Source organism: Mesoplodon densirostris, chromosome 10 (assembly GCF_025265405.1).
Source record: "Mesoplodon densirostris isolate mMesDen1 chromosome 10, mMesDen1 primary haplotype, whole genome shotgun sequence".
NCBI classification, from domain to species: Eukaryota; Metazoa; Chordata; class Mammalia; order Artiodactyla; family Ziphiidae; genus Mesoplodon; species Mesoplodon densirostris.
Genome location: NC_082670.1, coordinates 105,438,976 through 105,460,311, shown reverse-complemented (window position 1 = coordinate 105,460,311; position 21,336 = coordinate 105,438,976). Strand labels below are relative to the sequence as shown.

At 56.4% G+C, this 21,336-nt stretch overlaps 1 protein-coding gene across 4 annotated transcripts in view; it reads right to left on the bottom strand.

Annotated features, from left to right (window-relative positions):
- CAND2 (cullin associated and neddylation dissociated 2 (putative)) overlaps positions 1 to 20,720 on the bottom strand; it is a 28,439-nt gene extending 7,719 nt beyond the window's left edge. For 2 of the 4 annotated variants that reach the window (XM_060111169.1, XM_060111171.1), the window contains exons 1-10: positions 20,597 to 20,720; positions 15,206 to 15,349; positions 12,071 to 12,225; positions 11,240 to 11,363; positions 9,256 to 9,521; positions 7,906 to 8,011; positions 7,582 to 7,724; positions 5,402 to 5,694; positions 4,194 to 4,335; positions 2,334 to 3,836 (exon numbers count right to left, since the gene is read on the bottom strand). In XM_060111169.1, coding sequence (XP_059967152.1) covers positions 2,334 to 3,836; positions 4,194 to 4,335; positions 5,402 to 5,694; positions 7,582 to 7,724; positions 7,906 to 8,011; positions 9,256 to 9,521; positions 11,240 to 11,363; positions 12,071 to 12,225; positions 15,206 to 15,349; positions 20,597 to 20,664 — 2,944 coding nt within the window. In that variant the 5' untranslated portion in view covers positions 20,665 to 20,720. Of the gene's footprint in view, positions 1 to 2,333; positions 3,837 to 4,193; positions 4,336 to 5,401; positions 5,695 to 7,581; positions 7,725 to 7,905; positions 8,012 to 9,255; positions 9,522 to 11,239; positions 11,364 to 12,070; positions 12,226 to 15,205; positions 15,350 to 16,237; positions 16,354 to 19,956; positions 19,979 to 20,596 lie in introns of those variants that run through there. The other 2 variants (XM_060111170.1, XM_060111172.1) reach the window with 2 other exon arrangements.
- Positions 20,721 to 21,336: the final 616 nt, after the last annotated feature.

The following is a 21,336-nucleotide window of genomic DNA, read 5'->3' as shown; positions in this document are numbered from 1 at the left end:
GCGAAACGCCCCGCCCAGCTCTGGGGAAGCGGATGCTACCACTTTCCTTGGCAGCCCACAATCTCCCCTGAATTCTTCCTACTTCAGCTAAGAGGGTAAAACTGCCAGCTCTCAGGCAGCCACGCCAAGGACAGGAACGGACAACAAGAACCCAAGACAGGGCTCAACCGAAGAAAGATCTCTCTGCCCAGGCCTTGGGGCTGCGTTCTATTTTTCAGACACATCATCTCAATTAATCCTCAGGATTAATTAATCCTAGTCATTGGTTGATGATAATAAAAAATCATATAGGGCTTCCCTGGTGGCACAGTGGTTGAGAGTCCGCCTGCCGATGCAGGGGACGCGGGTTCGTGCCCTGGTCCGGGAAGATCCCACATGCCATGGAGCGGCTGGGCTCGTGAGCCATGGCCGCTGAGCCTGCGCATCCGGAGCCTGTGCTCTGCAGCAGGAGAGGCCACAACAGTGAGAGGCCCCCGTACTGCAAAAAAAAAAAAAAGAAAAAGAAAGAAAGAAAAAAAAGAGAAAAATCATATAACATTAGTAACAATAATTAATAAAAATTCTTCTTCATCTCCGTTTTACACATGAGGAGAGACCGGAAAGGTTAAATTCACGTCTAAGGTCACACAGCAGGTCCAGAATTCACCAGCTGCTTCTAAGCCCTCTCTGTGGGCTTCTCCAAAGAGGGAGCAGTTGTGCTTCAAGCAGCCTGACCTCACTTAATTCTGCTTTTCTGCTTGCTTTCTGAGTACAGAAGCTGCAGAAAGGGAAAGGAGTACACTTCCCATTAGGGTGAAGGAGATTAATCGGCAGCTTCCACCCCTCCGGCACACAGCACTGAATGGGTTAAGGCTGTTTCCATCCAAGACTTCAAGCGTCAACAGAAAGTTTACAATTTTTTTTTTTTTGGTTTTTGTTTTTGTTTTTGCGGTACGCTGGCCTCTCACTGTTGTGGCCTCTCCCGTTGTGGAGCACAGGCTCCGGACGCGCAGGCTCAGCGGCCATGGCTCTCGGGCCCAGCCGCTCCACGGCATGTGGGATCTTCCCGGACCGGGGCACGAACCCGCGTCTCCGGCATCGGCAGGCGGACTCTCAAGCACTGCGCCACCAGGGAAGCCCCAGAAAGTTTACAATTTGATGCTAGGGTATGAGTGAGTGAGTTACTGACTTCAGACTTGTAGTTTCTTCCTCTTTCTCTTTCCATCCTGACTGGCTCCTAAGAAGATTCAGGGTGGCTGATAAAGATAATACACATAGAAGAGGATTAATTGAATTAAGAAAAATGAGGCCAAGGACAAAGTGAGATGGAAACCAGAGTGAGGGGCATGCAGCGAGAGGCAACTAGAAAGTCCTATGAACTTGCTAGAAGCAGGCCGCTGATTCGGCTCTAAGCATCCCAGCAGCCGGCAGTAAATAGGAAATGTGACTGGTTAGCTGGTTCAACAGTGGGCACGAGGTCTAAACAAATCTGAGCTTAGAAAAGGCAGGGCTGCCCCTCATCCCAAGTCTCTTGCTTCCCAAGGTTCCTCGTGAAGAGCCCTGTGCAGTGTTAACAGGTGAGGGCCTCACGTGGCTGTCCTGCCCACACAGCGGTGAGGGCCCAGAGCTGCTGCCTGTATACCAGCAACCCAGGAAGGGTTTAACCGGAATCACTGACACAGCAACGACAGTGGATGCTAGCAGTACTAATTAGGTACCACCCACGATACCAAGCACTTCGGCTGCATTATGTCAACTAACACAGCACTGACCCTATGGGGACCAGGTGACCAGCTCAAGGCCTGGAGGCCTTTCGCCCTCAGGGGCTTTCACTTGCCTAAGAGCCCACAGTCCACTTGCCCGCTTTCTTCCCCCCCGAGCTGCAGAACACCCTGACGTGCCCTAACCCCGGAACGTAAGACCTGCCTTCCTCACCCCTTCTCCGGCCCTCTCCACACCCCGGGGACTGGCATCCAATCCTAGTCCACGTTTACGTTTGCTCCTGCCCCCTGCTAGCCCGAGACAGCTGCATTCTGCAGGCTGCCGTTTCTGGCCCCTCAGAGAACTGCCTTTACTAACCCTCACCTGGAGCACAAGGCTGCTGTCCACAACAAGTGGCACCGTGAACAGTTTATTTGTTGGAGGAACACATCAAGGATTCTGTCCCCTCCATCCCAGCGGGTCCCACAGGAAGAGGCCTTTAAGTCTCAGGAAACACTGTTTTTAACGGCTCCTCTGCCTTGAAGCTTGTCAACACTGTGACTCTCAGACCCGATTACCTGAACAAGTTCACCCTATGTGGACCTCTGCCCACCTCCGATCTGGGCTGCCTTTGCCCACCCCTGTGCCCCTACCTGCAGCAAGTTGCTTCCGGAACCGGGGCAGGAGGAAAGGAGGGTTCACGAGGACCAGCTTCCCGAGGCACTCGGCCACCACCCCCCGGGTGCCCTCCTCGGCACCCTCGCAGCGCTGGAACAGCAGGGCCCAGATGTCCTCGGCGTAGGGCTTCAGGCTGTCGGGCTGGGCAGCCCCCAGGGCCTCCCGGAGCGAGTGTAGCAGCAGGTACCGCCGCCGGGGCTCGGCCTCCATCTGGCCCAGCAGGAAGGGCAGGAAGTCAGGCAGGTTCCCCGCGCCCGCGCGGCCCAGCGCGTAGGAGGCAGCCGCCCTCACGTCCTCGCTGGGCGAGCCCAAGGCTTCCAGGAGCACCGCCTTCAGCTCCCGCTGGAGGCCCGGCCCAGCCACCTGGCCCACCTCGGCCAGCGACAGGAACGCCAGGACCTTGACCCCTGGGCTAGAGCTGGGCGACCTGGCATCGCAGACCAGGCGGTTGGCCGTGTCCGCCACCTCCTGGGGACAGGCCACCGCGAGGGCCGCCATGCACCGAGCCAGCGAGTGGAACACCTGCTTGTGCAGGCCGGGCCCGCCGTCCGCCACCTGCTCGTAAACGGGCGCCGTGAGCAGGCCGACGAGCTCGGCATAGTCCACGCACGGCGGCTGGGTCCCCACCAGGGCCTGTAGGAAGCCTTCGGCGGCCGCTAGCACACCGGCCGGCAGGAGGGGCGAGCGCAGCAAACGCAGCAACTCTGCCAGCACAGGGCCGCTGACCTCGGCCAACAAGGCTGGCTGGGCACGGGTCACGGTGGCGAGGAAGTCCACAGCCAGCTGGGCCACGTGCATGTCGCTCTCACTGACAAGGGAGGGCAGCTCGGCCAGCACGGCCCGCACGGCAGATGGCGGGAGGCCGAGGCCCTGACTCTGCGCCAGGGCGGCCAGGGCGGCCAGGGCGGCCAGACGCAGCGCCCGCTGGTTCTTCCGCAGGAACGAGGCCAGAATGGGCAGCGCCTCGGCTAGGATGGGCTGCAGGTCGACCCGCAGCGGGGACACGGCCACCAGCGTCAGCGCCTTGACGGCAGACAGCCGGGTGATCTCATTCCGCAGGCGGTCCAGGAGGAGCAGGAGCGACTGCTCCAGGTTATCCCCGAGCCGGTCACCCAGGTGGCCCACGAGGTGGCCCACGCAGGAGATGGCCCGCTCCTTCACCTCCTGGTCCAGGTCGGTGGCACGAAGCCGTGCCAGGGTGGCCGCGGACATCTCTCCAATGTAGGGCTCGGGGTCCAGCGTCCGAGGCCCATCCAGCGGCCACAGGGCCCTCACCAGCTCCTGGAGCACCAGCAGGGCCTCAGCTGCGATCTTGTAGAAAGGGTCAGCCACACAGGCCAACACAGGTGGCAGGAGAGCGGGCAGGTGGGGGTGGAAGGCCTCAGCCGGCTCTGTGCCCAGCAGCCCCTGCAGGAAAGCCAGGGCATCCATCCGGATGGTGGAGGAGCTGGAGCGGTCCGCCAGCGAGAAGACGATGCCTGGGGGTGGGGGGTGGGAGGCAAGGTTACCTACCAGGCCACAGACCCTGACCCAACTCAGCCCTCCCTGGATGCAGGGGTGGAGCACCCTCAGGCGTCTGAGCTGGACCCAGGCACCTGGGCTCTCATGCAGCAGATACTATGAGGTCAGGGCTTGGCCGGGGCCAGGGCTGAGGACACAGGCCAGGAAACCTATTTAAACAGGACATAGGGCCTGCACCCCGGCCCTGTTTTCACTGCTGGCAGTGGGGAGCCACTGTAGGTTGCTGAACAGGGGCACTCTCAGGGATTGGGGGCTGGGGGCTGGGTTCAGGAAGAAGCCCAGAACAGCAGACACGGGGTTCCAGTCCATCCTACCTGCTACCAGCACGGGCATGTGCTCTGCCAGGCTGCCCGGGAGGACGCCTGCCAGCTCGGTGAGGAGGCTGAAGCAACCCTGGCGGGCCCTGACACTCCGATCTTTCAGCTGCCTCTGCAGGGCCTTAATCACAAGAGGCACCTGTGGATGGAGGGGGGGAGGTCAGTGACTACCCAGGAACCTCCACACCCCACCCACTACTGGGGGACTCTGCCCGGGCACCTGCCCATGGAGCACCCCCAGAGTGGAGAGGATCATTCCACCCCAAGCTTCCCATCACTTGCTCTGTACCAGGCACCTGATTCCACACTCACCTTCTGAGGTGGGTACTAGTCCTGTGCCCAGCTGACAGACGGGAAACAGGCACAGAGTTGAAGTAACTTGCTCAAGGTCACGGGGCAGTGTGGTTCTCACTCCTACACTTGGTGAGGGTGAAGCGCCGGGGCCCTCTTCCCTCCTCCAGCTACATTCCCTCCCCAGTGAGCTCATCCACTTCCGAGCTGAGGATTCCCCTGAAGCAATGACTCCTAGATCTACATCTCTGACACGAGACTTGTGTGCCGACTGCCCGCCAGACATCTCTACTCCGGCATCCAACGAGGGCTTCGAACATAAATGTCCAGAACAGAACTCTAGACATGCCCCTGCTCCACCCTCCACCATCTCAGGGACTGCACTATTTTTAGCCAGAGCCCGGAACTCACATGACACCTCCCTGTCCCTTGCCTTTCACATCCATCTGCAAACCCCAAAACTATCTCTCAAGTCCGACCTCCTGTCCCCCTGCCCCCTGCCCAAGGCACCAAGCCCTTTCACCTGCACAGCTGCAGTGGCCTCCAGCCCGTTACAATCCATTCCCCACACAGCAGCCAGAGTGAGCTTTTTCAAATGTGAGTGGAATCCCATAATTCCTCTCCCGTGACGTCTACCCTCTTAGAATAAAACTGAACCCCCTTGCTGTGGCCTGGAACCCTACTCGTGCTGTTGGCTATCTGCCCGAGACTGTGTGGTCCAGGGGCAGGGACTTCATCTGTCTCGCCCCCTGTTGTGCCCCGCCACTTCATACGCAGGGCCGGGCACACAGCAGGTGCTCAGTACGCACAATCCAGTGGGTGGAGAGATGGGGGGCGGTGGGAGGGTGGGGAGATGGAGGAGGGAAGGGTTGTGAGCAGGAGGGAGGGGCAGGGGGAGGGGCAGGCAGGCACACCTGTCCTCGCAGCATCTGGAGGTTGCTGCCCGACTGGGTGGGCTCCTCCACGGCCTGCAGCCATCCCTTCGGGGGCCGCGTCTGCCGCAGCAGCACGATGTAAGCCCCGAACACGTCGGCCCTGACGTTCTCCTCGCGTTCCCTGAAGCGGCGGATGAGCACGGGCGCCAGGGTGCAGTGGAAGTTGGGCAGCTGGTCGGGCCGAGAGCTGATCAGGGCCGCCAGGCACTTGGCCGCTGCCCGGCGCACCTTCCAGCTCACGTCATCATCGTCGCTGTACTCGTCCTCGCTCTCTGGGGCGGGAACCAGACACCCATGGAGCCCTGCGCACCACCCAGGGCGGTCTCCCAGGACTGAGGGGGCAGTGAGGAGGGCTCCGCCGGGGCCTCACCTTTCCATGGTCACTACCGGTTAATGAACACCTGCTGTGTGCTAGGGGTGGCGTCAAGCAGGGAACCAGCTGGAGGTACGCCAGGGTCCTCCCGCTGCCTCCAGACTCTTGGTTGTTTTGACTACACCAGGGAAAAACTGACTCCCAAGCTTCCAGTGAGGATTTAGGGAATCCATTTGGGGCACAAGACCCATCCTTTGGTTTCAGGACTGGCTGCGTGATGTTTCATTTACTGGGATTTCAGAAGGGAAAGGTGATAGCTCCCCTGCCCCAGACAGGGTCCTGATTCCGGCTTCCAAGCAGGACTAACAGTAAGGAAAAGCTGTGTTTGTGCGGCTCTCCCACTCTCCAAGCTCCCCCAAGAGGTCAGAGCTCAAGTCTTCACCATGCCTCAAGAATGAAGATGTCTTGAGCCCCCTTTTACAGATGATACATATAAGGCTCAGAGAGGATGAAGACGCTCCTGAGGACACACAGCTAGAAACAGCAGAGATGAATGAGGCCCACAAAGCCAACTCATACACCTGGGGAGACACACATGAGGCTCAGAGGGGGACGGTCCTCCCTAGGGACACCCCCAGGCACAGGCTCAAAGGCCAGCATGTTCCTACCCACACTGCTCTGCAGAGAACTCAGACTCTCAGAGCACTGCATCTGGACAAGCCATAGTGGGCCAGATGGATGGTCCCCCAGATGTGTCTTGTCAGCTTAGCAGATGTGTCCCCTCTGATGGACCCTTGTTTGTTATCTCCACCCTATGTCACCCGTGAAGAAACATCCAGAGCTCCCTGTTACTAACAAGAAAATGCCCAATCTCCTTGGCCGGGCATTTGAGCCCAAAATGCTTGTCTGATCTCATCTCCTACCACCGCATCTCGCTCTGAGTACCCATCAGGACCTAAGGTCTTCACCTCCATCAATGCCTCCAGGGCCCAGGGCCTTCCCTCTGAGTGACAGACAGGCCCACAGGCACAGAAGGAAAGCAGCCATTGAGTCCATCCCCCATCCAGGTATCTCGCCCTGTCAGTGCCAATCATTCCACCACTAGAGCTTCACTCTGCTGGGTTAAAGCAATGGTTCTTGGAAGCCGTAACTAAAAGGGTACAGAGATGGCAGCACGAGGTGGGTGAGTCTAGCAAACATGGCTCCAGGTCCCAGCTACGCCACTTCCTAGCTGTGTTACGTCAGGCAAATCTCTCCTCATTAAGTCTCAGTCTCCTTGTCTGAAATATGGGGATGATAATAAATACCCGGTTTCTTAGGGTCATTATAAGGAACATGAAATAAGAGAGTACTTACGGGACTTCCCTGCTAGTACAGTGGTTAAGAATCCACCTTCCAAAGCGGGGGACGTGGATTCGATCCCTGGTCGGGGAACTAAGATCTCACATGCCGTAGGGCAACTAAGCCCGCGTGCCACAACTAGAGAAAAGCCCGCCCGTGCGCTACAACTAGAGAGAAGCCCGCACGCCACAGCGAAAGATCCCGCGTGTCACAACTAAGACCTGACACAGCCAAAAATAAACAAATAAATATTTTTTAAAAATAGCACAGAGGACATGAGGAGATGCTCAATAAACAACAGCAATTACTACTGTCTTGTGATCTCTGCAATCAGAGTGTGTGTGCACCACAGAGGATCCAGATTTCCAAGGGCAGGGCTGGGGCCTGAGGAAGAGCTGAGATCAGGATGGGGCCACCAAATGTGGCCCCTGTCTTTGGCTGGGGGATTCCCGGGAAGGCTGCACCCATTTCCACCCACCAGCCCAAGGACAAGTTGACCACTCACCCTGCTCACTGAACTCACTGTCCTCCGTCTCCATCTGCTCCTCTTCCCCGTCACTGTCGTAGTTATAGTTGGGGTCGTGCTTTATGTACTGGAGGCAGAGGCTGGTCACGCTGGGCACGTGGGGGCCCATCTCCTTGGGGCACCTGTGGGGTGGGATGCGGGAGGCTCTGCTGGACCCAGGCAGGACAGGGTTGGGGATGGGGCCCAGTGGTGAGTCCTGAGACCTGACTGCTTTGAGGCCAGCATCCTGGCCCCACGCCATCCCCACCAACTTCTCAAAGAAACCCCGGGGCCCCCGTTTTCCAGCACCCCTGTTACACCTACTTCCTCAGGAAGGCCTCAAAGGCCTGGAGGCAGGACTCCCGAAGCTCATCATCATCCAGGTTGCAGAACTCCTCCACCAGGGGCACCAGTCGGTCCAGATGGGCCCCTGCAGGGCCAGGTGGGTCAGTGACGCAAGGTGAGGAGGCCAGACCATCTCCGGGGCTCCCCCAGCCCACAGCATTCAGCCTGTGCCTGCACCTGCAGCCCTGGCCACTGCAAAGTTACTCAGAGGCTTCAGAGTCAAGCAGATGTGGGTTCTAGCCCTGACTCAGCGCCCTATAAGCTATGGGACCTTGGGCACATCGCAACGTTCTTTAACCTCAGACCACTCATCTTCACGGTAGAGATAACAATGCCTACCAGCCAGAGAGTTTGTCAAGATTAACTATAAGATTCAGATAAACATCTCCACCCAGGTCCTGGCACGAAGCAGGCACTCAATAAGTAGCATCTGTTGTTGAAACTATTACTCATGTTCTTGCCTTATTTCCTGCACTAGGTTGTAGACCTGGGCAAGGAAAGTGGGGAGGCAGGCACTGCCCTTACAAACCAGGCAAGAGGGGCCCCCCCACTGCCCCCCGGGCTTTATATGGATTCTACCCTAGCTCTTCTCCAGCCGTATCCTTCCCCACCCTGAACCCTGTCCCGTCCTGTGCAGTTCTCTTGCCCAGGTCCATGCTCCCGAGGGTGGCTGCTGTCTGGGGGGATGTGGACAGAGTATGGACTGCAGGCTGGGGCCTCCATGTGTGCTTTTAAGGTCCCCTGCAGTGAGAGAGCCAGAGGGGAGGGAGGGCAGACCGTGGCCACTCTACTACACTGCCCTGTTCTAGCCCGAACTAACTCCAAGGTGTTTGAGAATAAATTCAAAACTGATTGCAGGATTCCACTTCTACAAAACTCATCTCTGGTGACAGAAAGCAGGTCAGTGGTTGCCTAGGGTGGGGCAGAGGGTGGATGGACTGCAAAGAGGCACAAGGAAACTTTTGGGGGCGATGGAAATGTTCTGCATCTTGATTGCGGTGGTAGTTTCACAAGTGCGCGAAAAGGTCAAAACACACTGAATTGTACACTTTAAGTGGTGCAGTTTACTGTACATACATCATCCCTTTGGAGGCATGACTTGTAATTACCCTCGCGAGCCTCTGGGTAGGGCTCAGAAGCAGGCTGAGCTCCGGGCCCACCTGGCTGCCTCTCGAGCCCACTCTTCCTCTTCAGGCGCTTCAGCACCGCCCCCGCCCCTCCCCACCTCAACCACGCCCCCTACCCGAAGAGGTGGCTCACCCGGGCCCCACCCCCTCAGCCCAGGTCCCGCCCCTCTCCCGGGATCCCCGTGGGGCCCCGCCCCCTTACCGAGGCGGTGGCCTGCCTGGCGGCCAACGCTGCCCAGGCACTGGATCAGGGTGCGGATCGCCGCGGGGCTGGCGGGCGCGCGTGGGCCGGGCAGCCGGTCCAGCAGGTGGTCCGCAAGCTCGACAAAGAGGTCGGTGCTGCAGGCGGCCGCCAGGTGGCCGAGCGCCCCAACGGCCCGCTTGCGCACGGCCAGGCGCGGACTGCTCAGCTGCGGCAGCAGACAGTGCAGGAGGCTGGCGTGGAAGGCGCCCAGCGGGGCGCCCAGCCTGGAGCGCCGGAAGGAAGGTGTGTCGTGCGAGGCCCACCCGGCGGGCAGCCTGGGCCAGGCACTTCCCATTTCCCCATGGGCTCCTGGCCGCCTCCCCCATTATGACAACCCGAGGGCCCTCACTCTCCCCATCACTGAGGCCAGAGTGATCGGAAGTGTGCCTCTGCCTAACTCCTTCAGTGGCTCCCCAGTGCCCTTTAGATAAGCTGAGCTCCAGGCTCAAGGCAAGAGGGAACACCAGAGAATGGTTTCTGCACAGATAGAACGCAGCCCCTGCAGCAGCTTCTATCCCACCTTCAAACCAGGCCTGTGCTTTTCCTGTCCCATGTGTGTCCTGAAACCTTTTCTTCTCTCACTCCACACCAACACATTGACCTCACCCTCCCATATCTCTCTGTCCAGCCCAGACCTCTCTCCTGGGTTTCATTTATTTATGTGTTCACCTACTATGTGACAGGGCCTGGGCTGGAAACTCGGGAGAGCAAGACGGACTCTGGCCCTCAGTCCTGCCCTATGGAGTTTTTGGTTGAGTGGGTACCTCCCAGGCACCTCAAATTCAACATGTTCCAAACGGAAACCATCACGCCCCCCACCCCCGACACTGCTCCTGGAGCGCACCTACACGGCCAGTGGCCCTGTGTCTGTGCCCACAGCTAGGAAAGCCAGACCCCTGGGTGTCAGCCTCGAGTCTTTGCCTCTCATCCACTCCAAGCGCTGTGGAGTCCACCTCCTAAATACAACCTGAATTCACCTGCCTGCAGAAGCCTTCTAAGCAGTCTCCCTGCCCATTCAACCCCCTCCCATCTTCCGTGCACTCTGCACATAGAAAGAGCAGTCTAAAACACACAAATACACCCAGGGCATTCCTCATGCCTGCTTGAGGAATGAACCCCTCCGTGAGCCCCTCACACTTTCAGTAGAATCTTTAGTCAACTGCCCCACCCTCCCAGCCCTCATCTCTCCACACCAGCCCCTCCTCATGACACCCCATGACTGCCTTGCACAACCCCCAGGACCTCATGTCTCTCTGGTCTTTGCCCTCTGGGCCGAAGGCAGGTCCCCCATCCAAGGTCCCCCTTATGCTCATCCACGCTTGGCCAAGTCCTGCCCACCCTTGAAGGCTCAGCTGGCTGGACCCTCTCTAGGAAGGTTCCCCACCCCCCAGCTAGGTTAAGGGCTCCTCCTCTGAGCTCCTATGGGCCCTGCTCTTAGCTGTATTGTTGTTCTTACTCTATTCACAGATTTATGTGTCTGTGAGCTTTTCCTTAGGGGCCGCCAAGACCCAGCCAACTCCATGTTCCCAGAACTAGTCCGGCACCTGACATTTTTCCAGTAGGTGATCAAATCTTGAGAGGCTGAATGAATGAATACTTTAAAAATGTGTAGTGCAATGTAAAACAAAGGCCCAGCTATACTAATCCAAGAGAAGAAAAAAAAGAGAAAGAAGGGCCGAGGGAGAGGATGAACACACATGGGCTCCAGCTATGGAGAGACCTGAATTCAACTCCTAGGTTCTGCCATTTACTCACTGTGACTGCAAACAGGCCACATCACCTCTCAGAGCCCATAAAATGGTGACAAACGAGTTCTCCTGGGACACTGCTGGTACGATTCAAGAGCCCTAGCGCAGGGCCTGGTGTACAGTAAGCTCTGGCTCTGTGAATTTGAGACCCTCCCTGCCCCCCTGTCCTCCGTGCCCAGGGTGGCCTCCCGCACCTGCTCAGCATGTCAGAGAGGATGTCCAGGGCTTCCAGCTGCACAGCCACGTCCTCCTGCTGGGCGATGGCACTGGTGAGCTGGCCTGTGATCTTCCGGCACACACTGGTGGCCAGGCCGGAGCCTGCACAGGGCACAAGGTAGGTGCGGTGAGGCCCAGAGCTGGCCTCCACCTGTGGTCGGCCTTTGCTCTGGTTGTGTTCCTGAGCCCACATCCCCCAAATCCTACTGACCAGGGAAGCCAGGGCTGGTGTGGTCCAAGGTTTGACGCGGAGTCACACCAAACTAAAGGAAACAGCTGGGGAGCGAAAGAGCCAAGGGCGGACCTGCTGGCGGCTCACCCCACACCTGACCCCTCTGCCCTCTGCCTTCCAATGGGGAGGTGGGAAAAGTTAAGCACTTCTTTCCTAGACTCCTTTGCTGCTTGGAGAGGCCAGGTGACCATGTGCTGGCCAGTGAGATACAGGTCAAAGTCTTCTGGGGAAACGTGCTTTTCTTATAAAGGGCAAGAGACATGGGCAGAGACTTCAGCTCTGTCCTAATTGAGCTGCTGAGTGAATGGCTGTAAAAATGGAGTGGCTGATCCCTTCAGAGTTATGTGAGAAAAGCAACCCCCTTCTTCATCAAGCTGCCATTAGTTAGACTTTGTTACTTGCAGCTAAAAGCATCCCTGAAACAGAGCCATGAAGTTTAACAGATCTGGGTCTGAAGTCTCTGCCACTTATTAGCTGGCTGACCTTGGGTAAGTCCTTTCACCTCGCTGAGCCTCAGGTTCTTCAGTCATAAACTAGGACAAATAGCAATAGCACCGAGTCCCTAAGACCTGAGTACCTGTGGCTGCAGGGGGGAGCTCCGACAGGACGGTCTTGAGGCCGATGCCAGCGATGTCTCGGAGTTGCTCCTTGTCTGACCGCATGTTGGCACAGAGGGCATCCACGATGGTCTCCACCTGGTACTCCTTCACTTTGCCCACCAGAGGACCCAAGCTGAGTATGGAGGGAAGGAGGAGGTCCAAAAGCCAAGGCTCAGCCCGAGTCGGGCTGCCCCTTATATCCCCTCACGTCTGTGGGGCCACATGTGCTGAGGAAAAGGCCCCAGATCAACAGGGGACTTCCTATTTTGCCAGAAAGAGAGGTACCCTCTGGGTATGCCAACATCACTCCTGGCACCTCCCAAACCTGCATCTCCTCTTGGGTTTTACATCTCAGTATATGGTCAAACCATAGAACCCAGTAACCTCAGCTGGAAACCAAGGAATGCCCAAGAGTAGGGTTCTCAAACTTGCGCGTGTATCAGAATCCCCTAAAGGACTTGTTAAAACACAGACTGTGGGACTTCCCTGGTGGCACAGTGGTTAAGAATCCACCTGCCAATGCAGGGGACACGGTTCGAGCCCTGGTCCGGGAAGATCCCACACGCCGCGGAGCAACTAAGCCCGTGCGCCACAACTATCAAGCCTGCGCTCTAGAGCCTGCGAGCCACAACTACTGAGCCCGTGCTCCACAACAAGAGAAGCTACTGCAATGAGAAGCCCACGCGCCGTAAACGAAGAGTAGCCCCTGCTCGCCACAGCTAGAAAAAAAAGCCCGCATGAAGCAACGAAGACCCAACGCAACCAAAAAAAAAAAAAACACACACACACACACACACACCACAGACTGTTGGGCCCCACCCCAGATTTTCAGACTTAAGGGGTCAAGGTGGGGCTTGAGAATTTACATTTCTGGCAAGTTCGCAGTAGGTGCTGATGGTCCAGGGACCACACTTTGATAACTTCTGCCTTAGGGGCTTGCTTCTCCAAGTGTGGTCACAGGTCAGCATCATCAGCACTACCTGGAGATGCAGAGGTGCAGCAGCTCAGGTCCTACCCGAGAGCTACGGAACTGGAATCTGTGCCTCAACAAAACCCCCAGGTGATGCGAATGCACGTGAAAGTTTAAAAACTGTACCAGACACACTGCTTCTCAGCCTTATCTGTGCATTGCCATCACCTGGGGCCTTTTAAGAAATTGTTACCCAGGTGCCAGCCCCAGAGTGCCTCGGTTAATTGGTTTCAGGTGTGACCTGGAGCTGGGGAGTTTTTTAAATTCCCCAGGTGATTCTAACATGCAGCAAGGCTGAGAACCTCTGACCTAAAAGAGTGGTTCTCAGATGACAGTGCACATTAGAATGCAGATCCCCGGGTGCTACATCCTCATCTGCCTGCCCCAGCCCCCTCCTGAATTAGAATCCCTGGGTGGGGAGCACACAGTTTAAACAAGGGTCCCAGGTGGCCGCAGTGCACACCACTTTGCAAACTCTTGACTTCTTTCTCTAAGTAATCACAGGTCTTTCCACTCTACCTTTTATAGCGCTGGTTCTCAGTAGGGGTGATTCTGCCCTGAGGGGCGTTTTGGATATTTACTGGGGGGGCCTTCTATTAGTTATGCTCATCATAACTAATGAGATAGCACTTCTGGCTTTTATTGAGGGGACGAGGGGAGGTCGGGGATGATAGAAAGACAATATTGCAAAACCATGTTCCATGTCCTGCTGGAGTTTCTAACATCCCACTGGGCATTCATACAGGTAAAAAGCCTTTCTATAATTATCTGAGTCCAAAACCTGATTTCATTTTACATATAAACACAAAGTACTTTTCTGCACTATTTTAATATATTAAAATATTAATATTTTAATATACTCTAAAATTTCCAAAAATGTAGTTATCAGGTAACTCGAAGGAAGACTGTACTTTATTTTCCTGGGAAACTTTACCAGGACATGGTCACCATTTCAGAAAATCTCGTAAGAACAATGCCGCCTGTGCAGAGTCCCCAGCTTCCCACCTGTCTCCACCTGCTTCCTGCCTCGGCGAGCCTACCTCAGGTGCAGGCTTCTCATGACTTCATTACACGTCTACCGTCAACGTGCCTGAGTATTTACACGGTGAAACACATACTATTTTACCAACAACAACGTTCCTCCTATTTCTCCTTTATGCTCCGGTTTAAGGCATTATATAAACTGTTTTGTAATCATGTGTAAAGGCAGGTTCTATTATGCATGAATTTCATTTCGTGATAAGAAAAGAGTATTTCAGACTACGTGTTATAAAAAGGGGTTATTGCTTCTGCTAGTAGGAAACCAGTCCACCTGATCTCAATTCCACCGTTAGAGGGATGGTCCCAGACCACAAACCTGAGCACGCCTTGTTCCTGCATGAAACTCTTTACTGAATTCCTCTGTGCTTGGGATCAAGTTGAAATTCACTACCCACCCAGAACACCTGGATCCAGCCCACAGAGTACTGTTTGAGAGGCAGTGCCCCAATTCTGTTGACCTCCGCCATTCCTCAGTCCCCTGCTTACCCCGCCACACACACACATGCCCTGCACATACCCCATCTTGCTTTTTTCAGCTCTGGGGGTTAACTGGCAAAGGTCTCAGAACCACACCTCATGATGCCTACGGCAAACGCGCCCACCCCCGCCGCGTTCTTTCACCCCCACCACTCCTGTGCATGCCAGCCTGACCTTCCAGCTGCCAGCACCTGCATCTGTGCCTGAGGGTTGTCCCTGGTTGGAGATGCCAAGGAATGCATAACCCTCCACCTGCCCCAGGAGCAGCCCTCAACCAAGGAAAGCTGGCAGGTGGGAACACTCCAAGGTGCGTGTCCTACACTGTGTGCCAGGGATCCCCAGCAGGGGTAAGCTCCACTCACCCACAGGAGAAACTTGCTTGATGCTTTACTGCTTTTCTTCCTTCCCTACCTCACTTCTCTACCCCCCTACCTAGTTTCCTGGGATCTCTTTCCTAGTAAACTTACACTTGAATCCTTGCCACGGGGTGTACTTCTGGGGGAGCCTAGACCAAGTCACTGTCCAGCTCCACTGGGGCTCCAAGAGCTGCTCAGCAATTCTTCTCTCAGAGGCTGTACCGCAAAGGGTCAGGGACCCTCCCATCACCACCAGGGTCGACACTCACCACTTGACCGCCAGGTTCTGCACCTCCCCGTTCTTGTCCTCCAGAAGCCTGAGAAGCATCTTTACCACCTTGCGCTCGCTGTCCTCATCCAGCTGGATGGAGTCCTTCTGCAGCTCTGACATCAGGTCACTGGTGGCCATGAACCTGGGCAGGGAGGATGGAGGAGGATTGCCGAGCAGCTCCTAGGCCCCGGTGATTTGGGCAATACCTCAGAGTTCCCCAGAAGCAGACCTTGATACAAAGGGTCAGGGGCAGTCAGGGGCAATAGATTATCTGGGCCGTGGGCACAGTTGGGCTACCATAAGGCGACACGTGTGTGAGATACCGACTGGCCCAAGGTGGCAGACTCAGACACAGCATCCCAGCTAAAGGCTTAGGACCTCCAAAGCACGTGGCTCCTGATTCTGCCATTTATGCAAATGTGAACTTCACCTCTCTGAGCCTTATTTAACCTGTCTGAAAAGTGGGGATGAGAACGGTACCTGCCTTGTGGGGCTGTATGGAAGATAAAAGAAGACAATGTATGGGGTGTGCTTAGCATACAGTGGGCACTCAGTAAGTGTCCCCCCATGATTATAATGTCACGTCATTCGCGTCTCATTCGGGCTAGGTCGAACACAAACCTTGCAACCAAGTCAGGTATCAGCAGGAAGCCTCTCTACCTGACAGGTAGAGGGGGACTAGCCCCACCCAGCCCACCCCACCTCAAAGAATCACTCAGCCCTGCCCTCACACCAGCGGGTTCGGGTCTCAAACCGTAGCCAGCATCAGAATCACCTGCAGGGCCTGCTAAATGCTGCTGGGCCCCAGGGTTTCTGAATCAGAAAGTCTGAGCTGGGGCCCCAAATTATGCATTTCTACCAAGTTCCCGGATGAGGCTGAGGGGCGGGGACCACACTCTGAGAACTAACGCCCCAGGCCAGGTTGACGGGCAACGGGCATATCTTAGACATAGATGGCAATGGCTGAGCAGTCCCCAGCCACAGCTCGCAGACCCAGGGTGGGCATCAGTGTCAAGGACCACCCACTCACAGCTGGGCAGATCCGTGTGGCCGGATGCCCTGTCCCCGGCATTTGAAACTGCAGTGGAGTCTGAGCTGGAAGGTCACGGAGAGCTGGGGCTGCTGTAGCAACATGGAGCACCATTCCTGCCAAGGTCAGGAGGGGAGAGCCGTCTTAAACTGGCCGCCCTCGGCTGTGTCCACCTGGCAAATGTTTTTCGAAAATTTGAATTATTTATTGACATTTAAAAATTAGAAGAGTTGACATAAAAGTACTGATTTCCAGATTCTCTTGAAAACAGAATATTTTAATACATCTGGGCCAACAGTCTCTGGTGACTAGAACTGGCTCGAGGCAGTGGCGGCTGCCCTCTGTAGGTAGATGCACACTCCCCAGGTCAGCAGGTTCTCCCCAGGCCCACTGCACCCGTTTATTGGCTCCTGCAGGCACCTGACAGCAGAGAGGAGAGATGCTGTGAAGTCCGCATCAGAGAGTGGCGGCCCCAAAGAAAGCGTCCAGCTTTTGCTCCCCAACCAGGCCTCTTCACACCAGCCTTGCTTTCTAGCTTGAGCGAGTCCACCAAGAACCCGCTCCCGCCGCCCCACCAAGCCTGCTATGGCAAAGTCGGTCACAGTGGGATTCCAGCCTCATCTTTGCAGGCTCAGACCTGCTGCTGGATGTCACAGTGGCCCCTAGGGCCCCTTAGGCAGGAGGGCACTTGTCGGTGTCATAGCTGTTTATTTTTAACAGCTGGGATAAGCCTCAAGCCTGAGAGAAGAAAGGAGGCTGGGTTGGAGGCAAGGAGCGGGTGGCAGGACTGACCATGCCCACCTGCGGGCCTGGCCACCTCAGGACAAGCAGCCAAAGTAAGATGAAGGATGAGGTTTGGATCTGAGCCAGGACAAGGCCAGGGGTAGCCACATGCACTCCTAAGTCTGTCCAGCTGAAGGGATGTTCAGAGAAGGCAGGCAGGGCCCTGAAGCTGAGTTTCTGCTGCAGTCCATGGAGACCCAGCTCAGCCTGGCAACCCAAGGAATGTACTCCTTTGCCCAAGATGGGCCTCCTGTCTCTCTCTTTCTTCTCCACCTACTGAACTCCCATTCACCTGTCAAGGGCCCAGCTCAAATGTCCTAGTCTCAGGGAAGACGCCTCTCATCACCCTGCCCTATCCTCCACGCACAATCTCCAAACACACTTGGTCCCCCTGCATAGGACCCTCTCATATACTCTGCATCCCTCCATGATAGCATCTCTCACACTGCGCTGCAAGCTTGGATACCAGTGTCTCCCCTGTTAAACTGTGAACTCACAGAGGCCTGTCAGTTCATCTCTGGGACTCCAGGCCCAGCAAACAACAGGTTCAAAGAGGCCCTGAGGGGGCAGGGTAAGGGCAGAAGGGGAAGGAGGGTTAGGACCAGCCCCTAACAGGGCTCAGAGCCAACCAGCTGTGTGGAAGTCCAAACTCAGAAACTAATTCTTCTGAAATACTCCCCAGCACTTGTGACACGCGAGTTCCTGCAAACACTCAGCTCTCACATATATGTGTATATGTGTGTGGTGGTCGTAAAGGGGGCGTATACAGGAAAGGGTATCATTTGGTAAATAAGAGCGTGGGCACCGAAGTTTGGCTTTAAGTAAATATACTGGCCATATACTTATCACCTGGGTGACCTTGAACAACTGACTTCTCTCTCAGCCTCAATTTTTCCATTTATAAAATGGGAATTTTCTTTGCCCCACTTCGTAACACCTTTGGAAGGTTTTAACAGGACAAGCAGCTTTTGGCATGAGTCAGATGAGGCAACTAGGCTCAGAGAGGTTGCATGAACCACCCAGTATCACACAGCAAGTTGGGAAAAGAATCAGCACACTGGTCAGGTCTCCTGGCTCCTCAACCAATACTACTATGTTTTCAAGAAATGATGTAGGAATTCCTGCAAGACCCCTCAATTTACCCATTTCACTGTGGAAATCTGAGTGCGAGAAGAGCAGCCGCCTGCCCACAGAGTGCGGGCCCAGAACAACAGGGATCGAAGGCTTCCTCCACCTGCCTGGGACCCCGACTTGCAGGCACCGTCCACCTCCAGGAGCTAGAGGACACAGTCTCAGTTTCATTCCAGAGAAACCCTAGAGGCGACTCAACTGAAATACTCAGCCACATGGGTGCCTGGACAGCTGGTCAGCGGGATCCAGCCCCCCTGGTATTTGGACTTTAAAAATAGACACCATCCTCATATGCTTGGGGTGGTTTTAAGTGTTCTCAGGGCCGCTGGCAGAGCAGACTGGAAGGGCTTCTCAGGCTCCAGTTGGCAGGGCCAATTCCCTCTCCTGGAGCCTGGACCTGAGGGCCCAGACAGTGGTGCAAATCCCCTTGTCAAATGGCTGGCTGTGTGACCTTGGGCAAGTCACTTCACCTCTCCAAGCCTCTGGAGAACAGGAAGAACAATCACTACCACCCAGGCAGACAGGAAGACTGAATGAGATTACACTGGACAGCAGGGAGCCTGGGACACAGAAAACATTCACTGAGCACCAACTGTGTACCCAGAACATGCTCTGGACACAAAAGGAGAGTGCACAGTCCAGAGGTCCAGGAGCTCTGGGTCTCCAGACTTAAAAAATTATGCAGCATGGGCTTCCCTGGTGGCGCAGTGGTTGAGAATCTGCCTGCTAATGCAGGGGACACAGGTTCGAACCCTGGTCTGGGAGGATCCCACATGCCGCAGAGCAACTAGGCCCGTGAGCCACAACTACTGAGCCTGCGCGTCTGGAGCCTGTGCTCCGCAACAAGAGAGGCCGCGATAGTGAGTGGCCCCCGCTTGCCACAACTAGAGAAAGCCCTCGCACAGAAATGAAGACCCAACACAGTGAAAATTAATTAATTAATTAATTTTTTAAAAAAGTTATGCAGCAGAAATATGGGCCAGGGGAGATGCCTAACCCTGCCTGGGTATCAGGAGGCATCCCAAAGAGGTGACAACTGAGTAGAAGCTAGCCTGGTGAAGGGGGCAGACAAAGAACTTCCAGGTAAAGGCCCAGACAGGGGAGGGGACTGGCAGATTTCTGATGAGCCCAAAATCACAACAGTGAATCTATTAAGTGCTTACCTGGTGCCAGGCACTAATCTAAGCATCCCGCATGTATTAACTCATTTCATCTTCACACCAACCCTCGAGGTGGGTTCTGTTATTATCCTCATTTCACAGAAACAGAAGCTGAGGCTCAGAGGGGTGAAGCAGCTTATCCGCAGTCACACAACCAGTAAGCGGCCGGAGGCAGGATCTGAACCCAGGACTGTGGCTCAGAGGCTCTACTAAAGCGGGGGCTCTTGAGCAGTGTTGAGGAATAAATTGCCGAAGGCAGGGGTCAGACCAGGAGGGCAGGGCCTGGGTATCCTCACCTGTCAGGGGGCCTTGCTGAGATCTCATCCTCTGTGTTAAGACTGACCTGGCTGTGCACCTCGATTCTCCACTTCCTAGCTTTGTGACTGCACCTGGGCCCTTCTCGCCTCTGAGCCTCACTCTCCCTATCTGTAAAATGGAGGGGGGGGGGGTAAAGTGACAGAATGTTCAACGGGCTATATCCTCTCTGAGGACTCCTTTCAGCTCAGAGGGTCCAAAACTGGCTGTGTGATTATGGACCAATCCTTTTCCCTCTCTGGGCCTCAGTTTCCCCTGAGGAGGAGGGGACTGGGTCAGAAAGGGAGTGGCCCTCAAAACCTATAAGCCCCCACCAGAACCATCACCTACCTCTGTCTGCTACGCCACTCAGCCCAGCCCCCTCCCTCAGGTGGTGTCAGAGCAAAGCCGGGAGGCGGGGAAAGGGTGTCCCTATGAAGTGCGGGGAGGAGGCCTGGGGTGATGTTCAGAAGAGACCAGAGCTGAGGGTACGAGTGAAAAAGTCAGCCCTGGGGTTTGTAGTCCTGGGAGGGGAGCGGGTTTCAATGCAGAGAAAAAGAGGCACGCGCTGGGATCCCCAAGGCGAGGCCGAGGGCTTCAGTGGGGGTTGAAGAGGAGGGCCAGGGCCCATCAAATGCGGGGAGAGATGTGGGCTGGCCATAAGTGGAGAGAGGAGAGGCAGAGGAAGCGTGCAGAGGGGCAAGCTGCGGCTCAGACGCGGGACGGCAGGCAGGGGCTGAAGTTTGCACGGTGGGAGACGCAGCTGGGCTGGAGTCCCGGAGAGGACAGGGCAAGCAACCCGCGGAGAACGCAGCCCGAGCTTCCGCCGGGCGCAAAGGCGGGGAGGGGGCGTCTCGTGGGGAGGAGTGGAGCCCGCTGCGGGGAGCAGAGACGGGGGCTGCAGGGTCCCGGGGGAGGGCCGGCGCTCCGGGAGGGGAAGGCCGGGGGTTCAGGGCGGGGCGGAGAGGCGGGGACCGGGCAGCGGGCGCACCTGAAGTCCTTGTCGCTGGACGTCATCTTCTCCAGGAGGCTGGAGATGTGGAAAGCGGCGGTGCTCATGGTGGCTGCGCCGCGGGGCCGCCGACGGGAAGGAAGATGGCGGCGCGGCCCCCTCCCCCGCCGCACGCGGGCTGCGCTCAGCTAACAGAAATAGCCGCCCCCGCCCCGCCCCGCCCCGCCCCGCGGCGCAGCGCTCGCCTCTGCCTTGGCCGCCGCTGCGGGAGGCGGGAGGGGCCCGCCAGGAGCTCTGTGGTCTCGGCCCGGCGCCAGCTCTGCAGACGGCCCATCACTGGCTTGCACACTCCCACAGACGGGAAGCTCACCACCTATCACCGGACAGCCTCTCCCTATGATTCCTGTGGGCCTCAACCCTGCTCGCGAGACATAGGCATGGTAACAGAGAGTCTCAGGTTCGAACCGCACCTCCGTCAGTTCTGCTACTGTGAGGCCTTAGCCAAGTTACTTGACCTCTCTAAGCCTCAGCTTTCTCATCTGTAGGCATTCAAGGAACAGGAGCTGCTATTGTAGGTCAAGCCAACCAAAGCACTTTCCACCCCCACCCTGCTCCCCATGCGGCCCACCCCTAAGCCAGACAGGATATGGAGTATACCCTATCGCCCCAGGCCTCCTGCCTGCCACCTCCAACCCTCAGGACATCACGGCCAGTTTCCTCATTTTATAGCTACACAGCTGATGCCCAGAGAGGCAAAGGGACTTGCTGTAGGTCACACG